Here is a 21931-nt window from a genome sequence, read left to right as displayed (position 1 = left end):
CCACCATGTCAAGGCTGGATCCCCACTTTGAACTTTAGGGTACAAATGTAGGGGCCTGCATGAAAACTTCTAAGCTTAACTACCAGCTTAGCTCTGGTTCCGCTGCCACCATTTCCCAATTCTAGATTCCCACCCTGGGAAGCCCTGAGAAAACCTTTCACCAATTTCCTGGTGAATACAGATCCAAACCCCTTGGATCTTAAAACAAGGAGAAATTAACCATCCCCCCTCCTTCCTCCCACCAACTCCTGGTGAACACAGATCCAATCCCCTTGGATCTAAAAACAAGGAAAAATCAATCAGGTTCTTAAAAAGAAGGCTTTTAATTAAAGAAAAAGGTAAAAATCATCTCTGTAAAATCAGTATGGAAATTAACCTTACAGGGTAATCAAACTTAAAGAGCTTAGAGGACTCCCCTCTAGTCTTAGGTTCAAAGTACAGCAAACAAAGATAAACACTCTAGTAAAAGGTACATTTACAAGTTGAGGAAAACAAAGGAAAACTAACATGCCTTGCCTGGCTATTTACTTACAAGTTTGAAATAGGAGAGACTTGCTTAGAAAGATGTGGAGAACCTGGATTGATGTCTGGTCCCTCTCAGTCCCGAGAACGAACACACTCCCAAACAAAGAACACAAACAAAAGCCTTCCCCCCCCAAGATTTGAAAGTATCTTGTCCCCTTATTGGTCCTTTAGGTCAGATGCCAGCCAGGTTACCTGAGCTTCTTAACCCTTTACAGGGAAAAGGATTTTGGAGTCTCTGGCCAGGAGGGATTTTATAGTACTGTACACAGGACAGCTGTTACCCTTCCCTTTATAGTTATGACAGGTGCATTTAGGGATCTGGGACAAAAGAAAAAGTTTGGGGATTTAGCCCTGCTTTAAGCAGGGGATTAGACTAGATGGCCCCTTCCAACCCTCAAATTCTATGATCAATAAGCTTCCCCACTCTATGTATACTTTTGCAGTGTATTGTGAGAGAACTTGTCTGTCCTTTCTGGGCATCCCAGGCAGACATGAGCCTGAGCTACAATATATGGTAACTTTGTAGTGAAGACAAGGCCCTTTTGTTTGACTGTTTGCTTTTGTTGGCTCGCATTTAACTCTGATGCCTAATGAACATTTTGGAGAAAGGAAGGCTTGGTTAAAGATTCAACCCTTCAGTTAAGTTGTGAGCACTCAAGGATCACTGATCTTTTGAGTCCCTCTACACCCACAAAGGGGCTTCTAGCTGTAAAAGCAAAAAAAAAAAAACTAACAAAAAAAAACTGCAATGCATAACGGTTCTTAGCAAAAGTCAGGTTTCGTTAGCAAAACTCAGGCCTCATTAGCAAAAGTCAAGCTAACTGTAACCCTAATAACCCAAATAACGCAAAATTTATAAAAGCAAAAAATGTGTAAGGCGGGTAAAAAAAACCTGTGTAATAAGTCATCATAACCTGGTATGTATAAATAAGGTGTAAAAAACTTTGTGTAAATAAGGTATAAAAAATATTGTATGTTGGCAAAAGTCAAAACAATTAAAAAATAAAATATCAAAAAACCAAAACGCAGCTGTCTGTCCCTCATTATTTCTGTATTAAAAGGTATAAATGCTTGCATGTAATTAGTTACCCAAAAAAAATCTGCTTAGCTCTCTCCTCTGCACAATTGTAAAAGTTAATAAAGCTTCTAACTTGCTGTACCTAAACAAAAAAGTAAAAACTCAGTTTTTCTCCAACATAGCAAAAACAGGGAGGGAAAGGCATGACATGCCTAAATGTAAATGCAAGCAGTGACAACCAATGCTTAAACACAAACAAACCACCACCCCTCTCAGGCCTTCTTCATAGATGGGAAAGAAGAGCAGAAAAAAGCAGATCCCCAATTCAAAAGAACCCTTCCACGACACGCACTCTTTGCTGTCTTTGCTGAGACAATTTGCCTCAACACCGGTGGTGAAATGGCAGAGTCGTTCATGGAAATTCACAGACTCGGGGACGTTCAAAGACAGCGGCTGTTTCCCTGCCCTTTCTAAGCCTTGTGCAGTGAATGGCTCTCCCTTGTTGAACTTAAACGTTTACAGTAGAGGTGAGTTAGTGACATTTCTCAGACTGGGTGTTTTTAATTAAGGTGACCCTAATCAGCTTATGAGTCACGGAAGTTCAGCCTCTGGGGAAGCTGCATCTTTCACATTCCCCTCTGCTTGGTGTACTCCAATGAGGGACAACACCCAAACTGCACCCCAACGCCATAGCCCAGTCTCCCTGAACGCTAGGAGGACCTCACACGGCGGGCCCGTACCTCTGCAATGAACTGCGTCGAACCTCCAGCTCCCTCACCCCCAAATCTGGGAGAATGCCCGGGCTCACTTTACCTGGCATTCCGCTTCCGCATGCTTCAGATGAGAGAGACACTACCCTTGTGCTTCCCTCACAGCTGCACTCTTGGGCCCGGGTAAAGGTAGACCTCTGTGGATACATCTATACCGCCCACAGCAGCCAGTCACAGAGCCCGGGGGGCTCACACTATGGTGTGCTAAAAGCAGCTGTGTGGACGTTCAGGTGGAGCGCGAGCTCTGAAATCCACCCACCTCCCTAGACTTCAGAGCCCGAGTTCTGGCCTGAGCCCCAGCGTCCACACAGCTATCCTTAGCGCTGTATCACAAGCCCGAGACTTGCTGCCATGGGCCGCCACAAAATGTGTAGACGCACCCGGTGTTGCTCCACCACTGCTGAAGGGGGGTGGGAAGGAAACGGGTCACCCACTCCCCTGAAGATATTTAAGGATGTAGCGGGCAGAGGGCCTTTGCAAGTACCCCCTAGAGACGGCCGGTGCGGGGAGCAAGCCTGCTGCCTGCCCCAAAAAGATAGGAAGGAATCTGCCCCCAAACATTGTGGGGGAGGGAGCATATGGGCTACTGGGATCCCCAGAAACCATCTCATAAGAATGGCCACACCGGGTCAGCCCCATGGTCCATCCAGCCCAGTATCCTGTCTTCCCACAGTGGCCAAAGGCAGATGCTTCCAAGAGAATGAACAGAACAGAGCAATCATCGAGTGATCCATCCCCTGTCATCCACTCCCAGCTTCTGCCAGTCAGAGTCTGAGGGACATCCATAGCATGGGGTTGTGTCCCTGACCATCTTGGCTAATACCCATGGATGAACCTCTCTTCCGTGAACCTATCTAATTCTTTTTTGAACCCAGTTATACTTTTGGCCTCCACAACATCCCCTGGCAATGAGTCCCACAGGTTGACCATGCAGTATATGAAGAAATACTTCCTTTTGCTTGTTTTAAACCTGCTGCCCATTAATTTCATTGGATGACCTCTACTTCTTGTGTTATGTGAAGGGGTAAATAACATTCCTTTATTCACTGTCTCCACACCAGTCATGATTTTATCGACCTCTATCATATCCCCCCACAGTCGTCTCTTTTCCAAGCTGAACAGTCCCAGTCCTTTTAATCTCTCCTCATACAGAAGCTGTTCCATGTCCCTAATCATTTTTGTTGCCCTTCTCTGTACTTTTTCCATTTCTAATATCTTTTTTGAGATGGGCAAACAAATCTGTGCGCAGTGTTCAAGATGCGGGCATACCGTTGATTTACATAGTGGTATTATGATATTTTCTGTCTTATTAGCTATCCCTTTCCTACTGGGTCCTTATATTCTGTTAGCTTTTTTGACTGTTGCTGCACATTGAGCGGATGTTTTCAGAGAACTATCCACAATGACTCCAAGATCTCTCTCTTGAGTGGTAACAGCTAATTTAGACCCCATCATTTTGTATGTCTAATTGGGATTATGTTTTCCAATGTGCATTACTTGGCCTTTACCAGCACTGATTTTCATCTGCCATTTTCTTGTCCAGTCACCTGGTTTTGAGAGATCCCTTTGTAACTCTTCACGGTCTGCCTTGGACTTGACTATCTTACGTAATTTTGTATCATCTGCAAACTATGCCCTCTCACTGTTTACCCCTTTTTCCAGATAATTTATGAATATGAGTTCTGGTCCCAGTACAGACTCTTGGGGGACCCCGATATTTACCTCTTTCCGCTCTGAAAACTGGCCATCTCATACTGAACTCAGTGCAAACCAGGCCTTGTTAGGAGACAGTCTGAATCATCGCCAGGCTTTGTGGGAGCCTCATTCCTGAGACAGAGTGAAACTTTACTTGTCTATGCTTGCCGCATGTTGTTGGGCTTGATGCAAGGATGGCTGGGAGAATTTCTCTGTCCTGTGCTACGCAGGGGATCAGGCTGAATGATCACAATGGTCCCACCTGGCCTGTGAATCACAGTATGAACCTGAACAACAAGGAGTCTGGTGGCACCTTAAAGACTAACAGATTTATTTGGGCATAAGCTTTTGTGAGTAAAAACCTCACTTCTTCGGATGCATACAGCCGGTGGAGGCTGTGGTCAGGGTGGCGCCGTGGTCAAGAGTCAAGAAGCAGGGTGAGGTGTGAGGCCATGGAAGGGAGTTGGGGATATGGGGGGAAGGCAGTTGGGTTCGGCGGCGGTGGGGGAGGTGGGCAGCCCGGGGAGGGTGATGGGGGTAATGGGTGAGGGCCTGGGGGAGGCTGCAAGAGCCATGGGCAATGGGGGGATGGTTGGGGGGCCGGGGGAGGCAGCAGGAGCCAGGGGCAATGGGGGGATGGTTGGGGGGCCGGGGGAGGCTGCAGGAGCCAGGGGCAATGGGGGGATGGTTGGGGGGCCGGGGAAGGCAGCAGGAGCCAGGGGCAATGGGGGGATGGTTGGGGGGCTGGGGAAGGCAACAGGAGCCAGGGGCAATGGGGGGATGGTTGGGGGGCCGGGGAAGGCAGCAGGAGTTAGGAGCAATGGGGAAATGGTTGGGGGGCTGGGGAAGGCAGCAGGAGCCAGGGGCAATGGGGGGATGGTTGGGGGGCCGGGGGAGGCAGCAGGAGCCAGGAGCAATGGGGGGATGGTTGGGGGGCCGGGGGAGGCTGCAGGAGCCTGGGGCAATGGGGGGATGGTTGGGGGGCTGGGGAAGGCAACAGGAGCCAGGGGCAATGGGGGGATGGTTGGGGGGCCGGGGGAGGCTGCAGGAGCCAGGGGCAATGGGGGGATGGTTGGGGGGCCGGGGGAGGCAGCAGGAGCCAGGGGCAATGGGGGGATGGTTGGGGGGCCGGGGGAGGCTGCAGGAGCCATGGGCAATGGGGGGATGGTTGGGGGGCCGGGGGAGGTTGCAGGAGCCAGGGGCAATGGGGGGATGGTTGGGGGGCCGGGGGAGGCAGCAGGAGCCAGGGGCAATGGGGGGATGGTTGGGGGGCTGGGGGAGGCAGCAGGAACCAGGGGCAATGGGGGGATGGTTGGGGAGCCGGGGAAGGCAGCAGGAGTTAGGAGCAATGGGGGAATGGTTGGGGGGCTGGGGGAGGCTGCAGGAGCCTGGGGCAATGGGGGGATGGTTGGGGGGCCGGGGGAGGTTGCAGGAGCCATGGGCAATGGGGGGATGGTTGGGGGGCCGGGGGAGGTTGCAGGAGCCAGGGGCAATGGGGGGATGGTTGGGGGGCCGGGGGGAGGTTGCAGGAGCCAGGGGCAATGGGGGGATGGTTGGGGGGCCGGGGGAGGCAGCAAGAGCCATGGGCAATGGGGGGATGGTTGGGGGGCCGGGGGAGGCTGCAGGAGCCAGGAGCAATGGGGGGATGGTTGGGGGGCCGGGGAAGGCAGCAGGAGCCAGGGGCAATGGGGGGATGGTTGGGGGGCCGGGGGAGGCAGCAGGAGCCAGGGGCAATGGGGGGATGGTTGGGGGGCCGGGGGAGGCTGCAGGAGCCAGGAGCAATGGGGGGATGGTTGGGGAGCCGGGGGAGGTTGCAGGAGCCTGGGGCAATGGGGGGATGGTTGGGGGGCCGGTGGAGGCAGCGGGGGCCAGGAGCGATGAGGGGATGGAGAGGGAGGTGGTGGGGGCCAGGGGTGAGGGAGGGAGGGATGGATAGGGAGGTGGTTGGGACCAGGAGCAATGGGGGGATGGATAGGAAGGGGATGGGGGACAGGGGTAATGAGGGGATGGATAGGAAGGGGATGGGGGACAGGGGTAATGAGGGGATGAGTGTGGGGCCAGGGAGGCAGCGGGGGCCAGGATCGATGAGAGAATGGGTGTGGGGCCAGGGAGGGAGCGGGATGATGGAGGGGACAGGGTGGGACACCCGGGCGCCACAATACAAATTGGCCGAGGGCCTCGTTTCCCCTAAGGCTGCCCCTGTGCGTCGAGCTGGAATGGAACGCGAAGGCCTAGCTGGAATTCAGCCAAGACACCTGAGACGATCGCAACGCTCTCCCTGGTCGATCCGCACACAGGCCCAGGCCCCCAGGCAGCCTCGGGCTCTGGTTGTGAAATCCCAGCCAGTTAGGAAAGAAAAGGAGGGCAGGGAGCCATGGCCTGAGGGAGCTCCCTGACCAGTCCTACCTCCTAACACCTCCCCAAAGGCAGCAAGCTCCAGGTGACCCCCAGATTTCAAGGGGGTTGCTTGGCTTTCAGTCTCCGTTCGCTGCACTGAGGTCCAGCCAGCTAAGGCCTGATAGACCTATTTTCCGCAAAGCGCCCTGTCGTTGTCACCCCCGGCTCAGCCGCACCCTGGGTAGCTCGGGCAGGAACGCCAATGCGCACAAGCCACGAGCATCTGCCAGTGTTTTAAACACCGCGGTGTCCCGACGGGCTGTAGCCAGGGGCTAGGCACTGCTCGCTGAGCCAGTGCTGGTTGTGGAGGTTGGGTGTCCTTCTCCAACACACCCTCCAGTTCAACAACCAGCTCCTGGGAGCCACAGCGTCTGGGGGTGCCGGAACGGCGGGGCCAAGGCCCTGGCCCTCCCACTTTTTAAAGTGGATGTGCCTGGCCTGCCCATTTTTCGCCACGGGCCTGACCACCTGCCCCTCCTCTTCCCCCCGACGCCCTGCCCCCGGCCAGGCTGGTTTGCGGGTAAGAGCGGCCTGGGGAGCCCGGGCAGCTGTGGGGAGCGGTGGATCCTCCACCTGCCCTTGGCAGCGGGGCCGGGGGGGTGGGGACATGGGCCGGGGGCTGCTTTTGGGCCCCCTCATCCCAGGCAGGTGGAGGGGCTCGGGCTCCCTGGCCCAGCTCCGGCTTCTGGCTTGGCCGGTGGGCAGGGCCTCGGGGGGAAGGGACGGGGCACTGCTGCTCCTTGCCCAGTGGTTTTCAACCTTTTTTCATTTGCGGACCCCTAAAAAATTTCGAATGGAGGTGCGGACCTCTTTGGAAATCTTAGACATATTCTGCGGACCCCGAGGGCTCTGCAGTCCACAGGTTGAAAACCACTGTCCTAGACAGGTTTCAGAGTGGTAGCCGTGTTAGTCTGTATCAGCAAAAAGAACAGGAGTCCTTGTGGCACCTTAGAGACTAACACATTTATTTGAGCATAAGCTTTCGTGGGCTAAAACCCACTTCATCGGATGCATGCAGTGGAAAATACAGTAGGAAGCTATATATACACAGAGAACATGAAACTTACCAACTATCATGAGAATAATCAATTAAGGTGGGCTATTATCAGCAGGAGAAAAAAATCTTTTGTAGTGATAATCAGGATGGCCCATTTCCAGCAGTTGACAAGAAGATGTGAGTAACGGGGGGGGCGGGATTAGCATGGGGAAATAGTTTTTACTTTGTGTGATGACCCATCCACTGCATGCATCTGATGAAGTGGGTTCTAGCCCACGAAAGCTTATGCGCAAATACATTTGTTTGTCTCTAAGGTGCCACAAGAACTACTTATTCTTTTTACTGTCCTAGACAGTATCAGAAACATAGAGCAAGACCCTAGCTATCGGGACCGCCCTTGTTATAACTAACCGTGCCAGTGCATTCTGCACATGGAACATGGTTCTGGAGCTGGGGTCTCCTAGCCGCACTATCAACAACAATCCATTTTCAGATACAAACACCTCTAAGCATGAGCTGGATGTGAATGGGGCCCTGAGGGTAAGTTACCTCTATGCAGGCTTGAATAAAATCCTGTGTGCAACCTATCATGGCTTTAAATGTGGCTTTAGTGGTACCTTGGCCCCCAGGGAATTATCACCTTGGTTATGCTAGTAGTTCTTCTAAAACTGCCCACCAAGCCTGTTCGGTGAGTTTCATGGAGCTACAATGGGCTGAGAGTGGCTTGCAGAAATCTTGTTTACTATGAGTTTTAATATGGCTAACTGTAATTGCATATGTCGAGGAACAAAGAATATTGGCCATACCTACAGGATGGGGGACTCTACCCTGGGAAGCAGTGACTCTGGAAAAGATTTGGGGGTTGTGATGGATAGTCAGTTGTGGCCAAAGGAACTAATACAATCCTTGGATGCAGAAACAGGGGAATTTCAAGTATGAGTAGAGAAGCGATTTTAACTCTGTATTTGGCACTCGTGCGACCACTGGAATACTGGAATCCTGTGTCCAGTTCTGATGCCCACAATTAAGAAGGATGTTGATAAATTGCAGAGGGTTCAGAGAAGAGCCGTGAGAATGATTAAAGGATTAGAACACGTGCCTTATGGTGATTGACCCAAAGAGTTCAATCTTCTTAGCTTAACAAAGAAACGGTTCGTAAATGGCTATATGGGAACAAATATTTAATAATGCGCTCTTTAATCTAGCAGAGAAGGGAGTGACATTATCCAATGGCTGGAAGTTGAAGTGAGACAAATTCAAACTGGAAATAAGGCGTATATTTTTGACAGTGAGAGTAATTAATCATTGGAACAATTTGTAAAGGATCATGGTGGATTCTCCATCACTGGCAATTTTAACATCAAGATTGGATTGTTTTTTTTAAAGATCTGCGCTAGGAATTCTTTTGGGGACGTTCCATGTATTATACCGAAGGTCATAGTGTCATAGAATCATAGTGTTAGAGCAGGGACTTGATCCCTAACCACCGGACCATCCTTTCTCTCTTTCCGTTTGCCAGTCACCCCCTTTCTGATCTCCACTCCCACCTGCTGCTGTAGTTTCAGGCATCTGGTTTAGCTGATCACCATATTTGGGGTTGGGAAGGAATTTTCTTCCAGGGCAGATTGGCAGAGGCCCTGGGGGGGTTTCACCTTCCTCTGCAGAGTGGGGCACAGGTCACTTGCTGGAGGATTCTCTGCACCTTGAAGTCTTTAAACCATGATTTGAGGACTTCAATGGCTCAGACATAGGTTTGATACAGGAGTGGGTGGGTAAGATTCTGTGGCCTGCGTTGTGCAGGAGGTCAGACTAGATGATCATAATGGTCCCTTCTGACCTTGAAGTCTATGATTCTATGATCTCCCCAGATGAAGCTATTGGGCTGAAGAAACTAATATGGAGAAACGTCCAACAGGTACCAAGGGGAGAGACCCACCAGACTCATCTCACCTAAAGTCATGCCTTTCTGGCTCAGTGCAGCTCCATTGAGCACACAGAAAGTAAGGGCCTGATCCTCGGCGGGGTGAATCCGCATGGGTCTGCTAAAGTAAAGGGAGCAACATTTATTTCCAGCTGAGAATCCGGCCCTAACGGTGCAGGCACCTGGGCCCAGCAAAGAGTCAAAGGCACCCCAATAATCACCATTAAGAGTGGGAGAGCCAGTGACTAATGCTTTGCGTGGACGCCTAGCAGGCCGTCAGGGCATGGGATGAAGGTCCAGAATAGGGTGGCAGGAGGGAGCTGGATGGTAGCAAAACAAGCGGCGGGGAGGCAGCCCATCTCTGGCAGTCGGAGGGGGTGGAATTGGGGAGCCCAGAGTGGAAACCGACTGAAGGTGGCTCAGAAGGATTGTTGGTCAAGCTTCTTTGGTGCTGGTTCGCCTCGGGTCCAGTTCAGTGACGGGGAATGAGTGGAGAACCCATGCACACACGACAAAGCAGCTGTTGTCTTGTCCTCTGAGAGAACAGCTGGGCGCAGCCGTGTCCCAGGACGACACCCCCCAGTTCTAAGTAAAGCTGGCACGCCCTGCTATCTGGTCCATTAGCCAGCGGGCAGGTGATGACGAAGGCCTCCCACCCAGCTGAGCCGTGCATCCCATACACCCAGCTTTTACTCGCTCATGTGAAAATGTCTTCGCTGAGCAGGAAGGGAGGGTGGAGAACACCAAGTCCCAACGCAACCTGCCAAGATGTTCTGAAGCTCTGCCTCCCATGGCAACCACAGCTTTGCTCCCGGTCACTACAAGCAAGCCCAGGAGAGCAGATCTTTAATGCTTCTTTCCTTGTTATTAAAAATACAATAGACTCACTGTGCGACACACTGATTACGTACGAGGCTGGAGCCCGAGGCTAGTAGCTCCTAAACTGTTGGCTGCCGTGACCCCCATCGATCCATTCCACAACCGTTTCCTATCATTATAATCACTATCAATAGTGTCGTCTTTAAAAACTCTCGTGTTCCCTTAGACTTCGAATAGCCAGGAAGATTCTGGGCCACGGTGCAGCTCCTCCACAATTCCGCTTCTGGGTAAACAGGCCAGGATCCCAGCACATCCCCTGCAGCTTAGCAAATCCCAGAAGACTCTCCCCAGATGGATCCCAAGCAGATCCATCCTCTGGCTGTTGCATTGATGCAGCTCCGGTAGCAGCGGTCGGAAAGCTAGTGTGGACTGTCCCTGTTCTTTCCTCATCACCGTGACCTCTGTGATTATTACCTAGGCTTGCTCAGAGCAGGGTGACCAGCTGTGCCCTACCACACGAGGGCTTGCACCAGGCAAGGGCGGAGGCGGGAAGGGGTTAGTTTCCTGATGGGCCGGTGGTCAAGGCCCAGGATTGGGAATCAGGTGATTTGAGCTTAATGCTCAGGTGAGTCCCTTTGTTGGCCATGCCTCAGTTCCTGCTCTGTAGCCTGTGGGGGGTGCGGAGGGGAGGGGCCATATCAGGACCTAGACAGCCCTGGAGTGGAAGGCTGGCCGAGTCTGAGAGCAGTGGGGCCTGGAGAAGGGCAGAACGGGCAAAGAAACTCTTCCAGGCCTGGAGGCTGCTGAGGGGAAGAGGAGTTGCCAACCTGTCACTGCTAGGATTGGAGTAATGGAGGCCAATGTACAGCAAACAGGGAAAGAGAGAGCAAAGAACATCGTAACTTGCATTCCAGGAGCACCTGCCATTGCTCAGGGTGGTACAAACACAGAGTGGCTGGCAGCCCGGCCTCAAAGAGCTCCCATTCCGACAGGGGGAGGGGGCAAGGAGCAGCAGTGCCCCCCCCCAATGTACAGAGGGGGAACTGAGACACAGAGAGGCTAAGTGATCCACCCAGGGTCACACAGGAAGTCTGTGGCAGAGCGCAGGTCGCCCACGTCCCAGCCTAGCAGTCTGACTGCAGGACCGTCCATGCTGTCGGACTTGCTTCACTTCCCTGGTGCCACATCACTCTCTGCCGCCCAGAGCTTCTAAAGACGGTTTCGTCCAGGGCCATTATTCCTCAGGGACTCCCAGCTGCCTGCGAAAGCAAAGAGGGTCAGTGAGGGGCATCAGTGTGGCACAAGGAACTGGCACAGAGAGTCCCTCCGGTGCAGGGGGATGAGCTGTATGAACCCCCCTGCTCTTGTCTGACGGGGAGGGTACAACCCCCCCAACCAATGCAAGGATCCCTGACCATAACCCCTCTGTCCTGCTATTTTCAGCCCTGGAGAGCTTCAGGATGTGCAGGGGTGGGGGAGGAAGGGGGCGGGGCCCTGCTGCGATGAGATCACTCAAGGAACTTGTTCCACGACAGGTCTGGGGAAGGCTCTAATCAGAATCAGCTGAGGACGGGAAATCACCTGCAGAGGGGAAGAGTAGAACAAGCAGCTCTTGGTCTTCTTGGCCGCCCAGGCTGAGGGTCTGCTCAGGATGAAAGCGCTTCTGGCTGTTCTGCTGGCTGGCCTTGTGTGCGTGGAGCTAGGTAAGATTCACCTGGATTACCCGGGCTGCAGTGATTTATCTGTGACATTCCCAGCGTGCGGCTACGCTGGACAGCCCAGAGAGAAGGAAGGAGTGTTGTTATGTTTTTGACAAATAAGCAGGCAAAATGAGAGGAAGGTTTTGGGGAAGGGAAATGGGGGGGCATGTTCTCAGCTGGGCAGTTACTGACCGTGGAGAGGGAGGCTCTCCTTCTGTCCTGCATTGCACTAGGTGCAGGCATTCACACCGGTGTAATGCGACCGCCTCTGGGTGGTCACATCTCACATCCCCTCTACGCTGGTGTAAAGAAGTAGCAAGTTAATGGGGCAAGGGAGAATGGGAACCAAGGGATTCTCCTCTCTGCTCCAGATCCATGACCCACAGCAGAACGGGGAGGGTGAAAGGACTGGGACATGCCGGGAAGGAGGCCGTGGAATTGCAGGCAGGGATCTGACCTAACACAAGTGCTCCACCTCGCCTGCCAGCTTGGTCCTTTAGGTGCAGGATGGGTTGCGCTCCACCTGCTATATGACTGTGGTGGCAGTCCGTAAATCAGGGTTAGCCAGACAATGGGGAGGGATGTGTCCAGAACTCGGGTAGTTAATACGAACACAAATTTTGGAAAAGGTGTTAGCCCAGGGGATTCAGCGTGTAAGCCAATCTCTAGCTAATGGGGTTGGAATGAGACCTTCATGGGGAAGATGATCCTATACGTGCCTCCTCTAACATTTCCTGGACCTTCCCCTGAAGTATCTGGTTCTGGTTACAGTCAGGGACAGATACTGGCCCCGATGAACCTTGGGTGTGATCCAGTCTTAGTGTGATCCTTGTGTTCCTGTTATATACCCTTGCAGTGTGCATCCCTGGCCGTGCTGAGATTTAACAGCCTGTTTGGGGGGGGTTCTCTCGACATCTCTGCTGTGACTTTATTGTAATCCCGGAGTCTTTCAAGAGTTAACCACTTGGGGGTTTTCCTGATTCGCACTGTCCTGCCTTTCCTCTCTACCCCTCGATCGTCTCCAGCTGCTGAGGCTAACCCAGCCATCTGCTGCACTTATTTATATACCACGGGACAGCTCCTCAGCTGGGTAAAATAAGCAGAGCTCCATTTACTTCACCAGAGCTACACCGATCTACCCCAGCTCAGGCTCTGCCCCGTGTTCTTGTTTCAGCCCCCTTCCAGGTAACCTATTCCCTGTACTTAGTTATTTCCCTCTGGGGTGTCAGAATGTTGCTTAATATTAAAATACCCTAGATGGGGGGCATGATACTGACCTATTTTACAGATGGAAAGATTGAGGCACAGAGAGGGAAAAGTGACTTGCACTAGATCCTGCAGTGAGACGGGGCATGGCTGGGCACAGAACCGTGATCCCTCGAATCACTCTTGGGTGTGCAGGCCAGAGCGTAGCACAGCCCTTTGTATGCCCTTGTTCTGCTTCTCCATGGGCTCTTTCCTCACCGTTGGACTGTTCCTTAGTTTTGTAACCTTCCCCCGTGCTTCTTTGGTTCCTTCCACTGCCCCCTCTCCATGGCAATAATGGCCTTTTGCGCCTCTGAGAAGGATTTTTTTGACAAGGAACGTGGGGGCCTGATTCTTTTCTCCTTTAACCTGGTGTAAATCAGAAGTAACTCCACTGATGTCAATGGAGTTACCTTAGTGGAAAACTGGTGTGAGATCAGAATCAGGCCCAACCAAAAATCGCCGGCCAGACCATGCCAGCTATGCTGATTTATACTCACTGAGGTTCGGATCCCACATGTTAACAACCAACTTTATGCAAAAAAAAAAAAAAAAAGGGAGATGGAGAACTCTATTTTCCTGCACCACCCTTTGCTTGTTATTATGCAAATAAATCTTTGCAGGTCACCTGGGGCACGTTTATGCTGCAAAAAACAAAAACAAAAAAAATCTAAAGCCGTATCAGTGAGTCTCAGAGCCTGGGCCAACTGACTCAGGCTCACAGGACTTGCACCCGGGGCTAAAATGATCAGTGTAGACGTTCCTGCTTGGGTTGGAGCTTGGGCTACAAAACCCGGAGAAGGGGGTGGGTCTCAGAGCCCAAGATTCGCCCAAGGGAGAACATCTACACTGCTGTTTTTAGCCCCGTAGAGCACGGATATGTCTACACTGCAATTAGAAATCTGCGACTGGCCCATGCCAGCTGACTTGGGCTCACGGGGCTTGGGCTACAGGACTGTTTAATTGTGATGTAGATATTCCGGCTCAGGCTAGAGCCCGGACTCTAGGACCTGCGAGGTGGGATCTGACCCACTAAGCCTAATTTACCACTGCCTTCTACCTTATATTGTCATTCTGACCTGTGCAAAGTAGGTGGAGAGCATCTGCAAATCAAAATGGGACCATTTCATACTCTGCCCTCCCTCTGCACAGGTCGAGGCTAGCATTTTCAAAGGAGCTATGTGCTCAGCTCCCCTTGAAATTCAATCGGCACTGAATAGCTAATTGCCTTCGGGTCCTTTGAAAATTCCAGTCAAAATGACTCCCCTAGGTATGAGGCTATGGAGAATTGTCGATAGAGAGCACCTGGATCCAAGCAGCAGAGGGGTAGCCGTGTTAGTCTGGATCTGTAAAAAGCGACAAAGAGTCCTGTGGCACCTTATAGACTAACAGACGTATTGGAGCATGAGCTTTCGTGGGTGAATACCCACTTCGTCAGACGCATGTAGTGGAAATTTCCAGACACAGGTATAAATATGCAGGCGTCTCTGATTCTTGCCTGCATATTTATACCTGCGTCTGGAAATTTCCACTATGTGCATCTGACGAAGTGGGGATTCACCCACGAAAGCTTATGCTCCAACACGTCTGTTAGTCTATAAGGTGCCCCAGGACTCTTTGTTGCTTTTTATGGATCCAAGTAATATAGCATTAGAAACAAAAATCATTTCTTTCTACATTTTCACCAGGAGGTGGCAGTAGAAACATTTGTTGCATTTTAAAACTACTACTAGACTGATGATGTTTATAAAAAGGACACATAGGAAAGAAGATTTCCATAGGTCAAAGGTCTTGACTGTGTAAGCAACTGCTCTTAGCATATTACAAAACAACTGTAACATCATCAGGGGTTTTATACAGCAATACCTTAATGAGTGCATGTCCTCACTCTGTCCTCAGTCACTCTGGTGTAAATCTGAAATTCACTGGCCCATATTCTGATCTCAGTTACATCAGTGCATTTGACACACACACACATAACTCAGATGGTGGCTGAAACAACTTAGTCTAAAAAACAACTAACTACATAAAATTCTCTTCTGAGCTGAGAGAACGGGCATAGAAAAATTCATCCCGAAAGGAATTTCTTTTGAGAACCCTCTGAGCAAGTGAAAGGGATCCTTGGAGTGGACGCTGGAGCTCAGTGATAGTGGTTGCTATGTTAGGGGTATAACTGAGATCCGTTTTGTTTCTTGTGAACGGCACCTTGAAATGACAGCAACCACTTTGCCCTGGGTGCTGCAGCAGTTTGTTCCAGAATACACGCACACATGCACACATGCTCACGAGGAAACATCCCTTTTGTTCTTTTCTTCATCTAAAACCAGTCGTTTCAGGCGGCTGGAACACGCTTGCTCTTTGTGCACGGACGCACAGCAGCTCCCAGCACCGGCTCTCGTGTATATAAACAGGCGTGACAGGAACAAGTGTCTATATGGCTTGGCAAAAATGCTGACCACGCAGGCACCTGATATAACCTCAGAGGTGGCAATCCTACAAGGAAGTAATGAGGATCGCCAGGCAGGGGATTCATACTAGATCACTGAACTTTTCAAGTTGCGGAACCCAAACTAGGAGACTGTGGATCTTAGGTCCTTCCAAAATAAAATAATAACAATAATTAATGAGCCAGCTACAGCTTGGTCTTTTAGCTCAAGTGGTAGAGGTTCATGCTTTTAGCTCTGAAGATCTGGGTTCCAATGCCACTGCACATGGCTGGTTATCAAGGGTACTTGAACCTCTGACTTACAATTGCAACATACCCTGGCAGGGAGGGAATCTGGAGTTCTAAACAGCCATTTAGAACAATTGCAGGTTCTCCAAAGCTGACAAAAAAAGCAGCGTCACACTCAGCACCTGCTAAGATCTATTCAGAGGCATGCTATTTTGTTCCTCTTGACAGCCCAGTCCTTGCGATGCTACACCTGCAGAGAACCGACAGATCTCTCTGAGTGCACATCGGTCAGCAACTGCTCTGCGAACGACACTGCGTGCAAGACAACTGTGCATTCTGTAGACTCTGGTAAGTCTCATCCAATCACCACAAATACAGTAAACATGGCAAAGGAAATGCATCCCTGATGTAACTCGGTTATAACTTCTCATGCACCCTCTTCTCTCTTTCCCTCCTACCCGCTTCCCCAGCCGGTGTGGCATTGTCCCCTACACTGTCTTTGAGGAACCCAGATGGAGAAGTCCAAATTCAAATGTACAGAAGAAGGAGAATCTGGATTACAGATACTAATTAAAACCAATCAGCCTTTTTCCCACCTGCACTCAGGTTCCTTTGAATATAGTTTGCTTACCCTTTTAAGGCCCCTTTCTACTTCCAGGACAGTGTCAAGTGGTCTTAGCATAAAGGAGAACCTAAATCTATACGTTTCAGTGTAGCAGCCATGTTAGTCTGTATCCGTAAAAAGAACAGGAGTACTTGTGGCACCTTAGAGATGAGCAAATTTATTTGAGCATAAGCTTTCGTGGGCTACAGCCCACTTCATCGGATGCATAGAATGGAACATATAACAAGAGTATATATATACATACAGAGAAGATGCCATACCAGCTCTAAGAGGCTAATTAATTAAGATGACCTATTATCAGCAGGAAAAAAACTTTTGTAGTGATAATCAAGATGGTCAATTACAGACAGTTGACAAGAGGTGTAAGGATAGTTATCATAAGTTATCATATCTATAAACCGCCCTTCACCATTTCTCTCTCCCCGTTTTTTCCTAATCCATCCATTATAGGTTACCCCTTTTTCGGGAACATCACCGTCTCCAAATCCTGTGCTAAGACGTGCATGCCCTCCGACCCGGATGGAATTGGGGAGTCCCACCCCGACTCGTGTTGTTACACCGACCTGTGCAATACCGGCGGAGTGCCAGGGCTGACAGCCAATGCCTTGGCAATCACAGCTGCCGCTCTCTGGACCCTCCTGAGGGTCATGCCGTAGTGCAGCGGGGGTCTCAGACAGAAGTCCTCCTGGCCAAGCTGCCCAGCACGTGGGACTGTTAGACACTTGAGGAAGATATTTCTCCAGTTAACTGTGGCTTCTTCAATCAATGCCGGGAATTTAATGGACCATTGGAGATCAAACCCACCCAGCTTTGAAACCCCCGGCCATGCTCTGCTCCCAGCTGCTAATCAAGGGGACATGTTGCTTCGGCATTGACTACATCCTGCCGCTGCATCCCTCCAGGGATGGGGACATGGAAGAGACATGGCCGTTCTGCATAGCAGGAGTCGTCAGGCAACAGGGACTGTGCAGGGGTGGGCACTGTTCTGTGCTGGGAGGAGGGGAAAGAGCAGGACAGGTCCATGGCAACTACACAAACTCACCAGCCAATCCATCCATGTAGGGCCATGCAGGGCTGGTGTCATTTCAGCAGGGGAAAATTCAGGGTGCCCCAGCCCCGTCTCACCTAAAGCCTGTTTTCTTGTGCAGGGGATCCAGCATTTAATCCCATTTGATTTCTTCTTCGCAGCTCCCAAGCACTGCAATCTTTCTGTACCATAAATAGCTTAACGTAGTGATTCCCTGTTCTCTGGGGGCGTCAATTTCCATTTCCCATTTTCTCAGGACGCTTTTATTTTGAACCCCAGGAGGACTGTTTTCAAATGCTGCTTAGGACAATGAGCGAAAGGAGCTTGAGGGCACATCTGAGAGTTCCTCTAGGCTGCAAATCCCACTGCCTGGCTCAAGAGAGAGGCCCTGAGTTGGAAGGGCGGGGGGGGGGGGGGGGTTTGCAGATCAGAAACGAGGCGCAGTAGCAGAGCTGCAGGTGCAGCTAGTAGGGAACCTGCCTGCCCTTTGCCTGATGTGAACTAGTGGTCTCAGGCCTTTACTTTCAATTGCACTAAAATCCAGACAAGTTCCCAATTGGCTTCAAACACCTGCCTCCCGCCCTCGCTCCCCAAAATAAAAGGGAAATGTGTTACTGGGCCAGATCCAGTCTTTATAGTCCACTGACGCATGTCCTCTGCTGAGGATCTGACCCCACTGAGGATCTGGCCCCCGGACATTTGAGAAATGTTTCTAAGGCACATTTGCCCCATCTCTGCAGTAAAACTAGACCCAGCGTAACCGGACCCAGTTCGGAAACGGCTTGCCAGGGATTCCTAGCTCTGTCCCGTCTAGGGGCGAGAATTTGAACTTTGCTCCGCTCTCATTCCCATGACAAAGACTTTGGCGTGTGAGCCACGCCGCTGAAATCAACAGGATGACTCACGTAAATGAGGGAAGGAGGTCTGGGCAGCAGGCCCTGAATTCCAGTTATAAATGTTTCACTTTGACTAGCCTTTCCTCTGAATTACCTTCCCATGTGGGATAAGGTCCAGCTTCACTCCCAGGAACTCTGGCACATGGAAACTGACCAGAAACCTGATGAGCAAGATGTCTGCTCTGTCCTCTGCTGCACGCTGCCTCTAGTTGGTCCTTGTACTTGGCCTGTCTAAGGCCCATATGTTTGGAGTCCCACAAGGGGGCACAGCACGAGCTTGTGGCGAGGGCAGAGGACTTGCCCTCTCATCATGGCTCTGCCACTGACTCCGTGTGCGACCCTGTTCAAGTCATGGGTTCGTTGCTCCGTGCCTCAGTTTCCCCAGATGTAACTGTGATGGGTTGGATCACAGAAACCCCCTTGGGAGCTGCCACCTAATGTGCAAAGACTACCCCTGCTCCTGTTTTCCCTGCCAGCTCAGGACTCCAGCACCCTGTCTTGCTGAGCCAGACACTCCCGTCTGTTCCAACAAAGACCCAGGGTCTGAATCACTTGTCCCAAAGCTGCAAGTTTATCTGAAAACAGCTCACAGAAGTGTGCTTGTCTTTAGCACTCAGATGCCCAACTCCCAATGGGGTCTAAACCCAGATAAATCCATTTACCCTGTATAAAGCTTATGCAGGGCAAACTCATAAATTGTTCGCCCTCTATAACACTGATAGAGAGAGATGCACAGTTGTTTGCTCCCCCAGGTATTATCATATACTCTGAGTTAATTAATAAGTAAACAGTGATTTTATTAAATACAGGCAGTAGGATTTAAGTGGTTCCAAGTAGTAACAGACAGAACAAAGTAAGTCACCAAGCAAAATAAAATAAAATGCGCAAATCTATGTCTAATCAAACTAAATACAGATAATTTCCTCACCAGTTCCAGAGCACTCCCTTTTACAGGCTAATCTCCTTTTAGCCTGGGTCCAGCAATCACTCACACCCCCTCTAGTTACTGTCCTTTGTTTCAGTCTCCTTCCAGTATCCTGGGGGGGTGGAGAGGCTCCTTCTTTAGCCAGCTGAAGACAAAATGGAGGGGTCTCCCACAGGTTTAAATAGACTCTCTCTTGTGGGTGGAGACCCCCCTCCTCCCTCCTATGCAAAGTCCAGCTCCAAGATGGAGTTTTGGAGTCACCTGGGCAAGTCACATGCCACTGCATGACTCAGTCTTTACAGGCCGACGCCATTGTCCACATGGCATCTTGCATGTCTCCAGGAAGACTTCTCATGTGGATTGGAGCATTCCAAGATGCATTGTTCCCCAAGTGTTTCCTGATCAGGTACTTAACCTGGCGAATTCCTTCCTAAAGAAGCTGACCAAATGCCTCACAAAGCTTACTTAGAAATCAAGCCAGCATACAGCCCATATTCTTAACCTCGAGTAGAAAATGATCTATATGTACAAATAGGATGAATAGATATAGTAGACCATAACCTTTATGGAGATATGTTACGTGGCACAGGCAGCACAAAACATATTTCAGTTACATCATACATACATTTATAAACACCCTCCCATAAAGCCTTATGGGGTACATTGTCACAGTAACATGGAGACAACTTTTTTGACACAGCTTTGTAAAGTGCTTTGAGATCTAGGGATGAAAAACGCTGATTATTACGATTAGAGGGGGCACACTGCCTCAGGCAGAGCAAGGCCTTGTCCTCGGGTTACTGCTGCCCCTCCATTTCAAACGGATAAGCCCCTTTCCTTCCCATACCTCTGAGAGTCTGAACTCTGAATGCCAGAGCAGACCAACTTCACCATTATTCTTTTTAAAAGAAGGTCCCGATTCCCCTTTCCCATTCTACGCTGTAAAGACTGGAGTTCAGCATTCTCTCTCTGGTCTTTTGATGCAGATCCCAAGCCAGAAGTGGCGACATGAGCGGAGCTGAATTCTCCACATTGTATTGTCTGAACATGTAACGTGGTTTGCCATGGTCTGTACAAGGGGGAAGCTGGCAGGGCCCCTGAACTCCCAATGGGGTTATTGTTCAGGCTGGCAGGCCTGTGGAAGGATCCAACAAGCAAATTCACATTCACCAGCTCTGCAATCTCTTCCTGTACAGTACTAACACATTGCCCAGGGACCGACTGCCCCCCTCCAATGGGGAACAACAATCTGACCATAGGGAATACAAATTCGATAATGGGCATTTCAATCTAGCAGACAAAGATCGAACAAGATCCAATGGCTGGGAGTTGAAGCTAGACAAATTCAGACTTGGCAATAAGGTGCAAATTTTTAACGGGGGGGGGGGTGTAATTACAGAGGGTAATTGGAACAATTTACCAAGAGTCGTGCTTGATTCTGAATCACTGGCAATTTTTCAATCAAGATTGTATTTTTATTTTTTTTCCTGAAAAATCTGCTTTAGTTCAAAAATTCAGGGAAGTCCTATGGCCTGTCTTAGACAGGAAGTGTGTTGTAATCAATGGGCCTACAAATACATCCTCATTGTGAACTCTGCTGTAAAAAGTAAGTGAATGTTTCGACGATGTCACAACAACAACAAATGTTGCTGAGAAAAGGCACAAAAAGACTGAACTAGTCCAAACAAAAAGGCTGACCAACAGAACTCAGGTGCTGTGTTAAGATCATGCCTGGTAAACTAGAGGAATTGAGGAGCAAAAATTAATAAACCAAAATTGGTATGTCAGATATTAGGCCTAATTGGTGGACAAAATAACATAGGGATGGGCTATTCCACCCATCACTGACTTTTGGGGTCCTTAAGAAAGAGACATAGGGGAGAAAAACTGGCTACTGGTGTGAACTTTGCCACCCCCACATCTCCTGAAAGATGTCCTGGCCAGAAAGAGGGTGTTAGATGACATTACCACCGCTACCGGCTTCCACTAAATCCTGAACTGCACCTGGGATGTGAGACTTTGTCTCTGCCCTCCCACAGAACTTGGGCTTTTCCTTCCCTGTCTTGTTTCTTCTTGTGGCACCTTAGAGACTAACAAATTTATTAGAGCATAAGCTTTCGTGGACTACAGCCCACTTCTTCGGATGCATATAGAATGGAACCATTCTATATGCATCCGAAGAAGTGGGCTGTAGTCCACGAAAGCTTATGCTCTAATAAATTTGTTAGTCTCTAAGGTGCCACAAGTACTCCTGTTCTTCTTTTTGCGGATACAGACTAACACGGCTGTTACTCTGAAACTTGTTTCTTCTTGTTTCTATCCTTCTCTTTTTTCCTTCTGGCTTAGCTAGCTGAGACGGCATATTTTGCAGCACTTCTGAAAGCGTCTGACCGGAAACAAGCGGCTAAAAGCACTGCCCTAAACAGCCCAATGCTGGCATGAGTTTGCCAGGTCTCAGAGCGACTGATCAGCCCCTGTGCTGGGCCTGTTTGTCAGCATTGAGGTTGCATGTGAGAGTTACCACCAGAGACAGAAGCTACATTGTCTCTCTTTGCTGTTCTTTTCTCTCCCCTTTTGTGTGTGTTTGTCTTGTTTTGTCTTCTAGGAAACGGGATTGGATTTTAACCACAGCTCCCAGCCCATCTCTTTTCCCCCAAAATCATGTCTTGAATAGCATCAAAAAGACTGTCAGACAAG

At 50.2% G+C, this 21931-nt stretch overlaps 1 protein-coding gene across 1 annotated transcript; it reads left to right on the top strand.

Moving 5' to 3' along the window:
- Nucleotides 1-11692: 11692 nt before the first annotated feature.
- On the top strand, nucleotides 11693-21023 carry LOC128831448 (ly6/PLAUR domain-containing protein 2-like). Its single transcript, XM_054017850.1, has 3 exons — nucleotides 11693-11845; nucleotides 15990-16109; nucleotides 16837-21023. The coding sequence occupies exons 1-3, from the start codon at nucleotides 11794-11796 to the stop codon at nucleotides 17040-17042; spliced, it is 378 nt and encodes a 125-aa protein (XP_053873825.1). The 5' UTR covers nucleotides 11693-11793; the 3' UTR covers nucleotides 17043-21023.
- The last annotated feature ends 908 nt before the right edge of the window (nucleotides 21024-21931 follow it).

This window comes from Malaclemys terrapin, chromosome 2 (genome assembly GCF_027887155.1).
Source record: "Malaclemys terrapin pileata isolate rMalTer1 chromosome 2, rMalTer1.hap1, whole genome shotgun sequence".
NCBI lineage: Eukaryota > Metazoa > Chordata > Testudines > Emydidae > Malaclemys > Malaclemys terrapin.
This window is presented reverse-complemented; position numbering and strand designations above follow the sequence as displayed.

What these genes read in the sequence shown, in the direction of transcription:
- LOC128831448 (XM_054017850.1), top strand. Translation starts at nt 11,794, where the DNA reads ATGAAAGCGCTTCTGGCTGTTCTGCTGGCTGGCCTTGTGTGCGTGGAG. An exon ending in CCTTGTGTGCGTGGAGCTAG is followed by an intron (nt 11,846 to 15,989) that starts GTAAGATTCACC and finishes TCCTCTTGACAG; the next exon opens with CCCAGTCCTTGCGATGCTAC. An exon ending in TGTGCATTCTGTAGACTCTG is followed by an intron (nt 16,110 to 16,836) that starts GTAAGTCTCATC and finishes CATCCATTATAG; the next exon opens with GTTACCCCTTTTTCGGGAAC.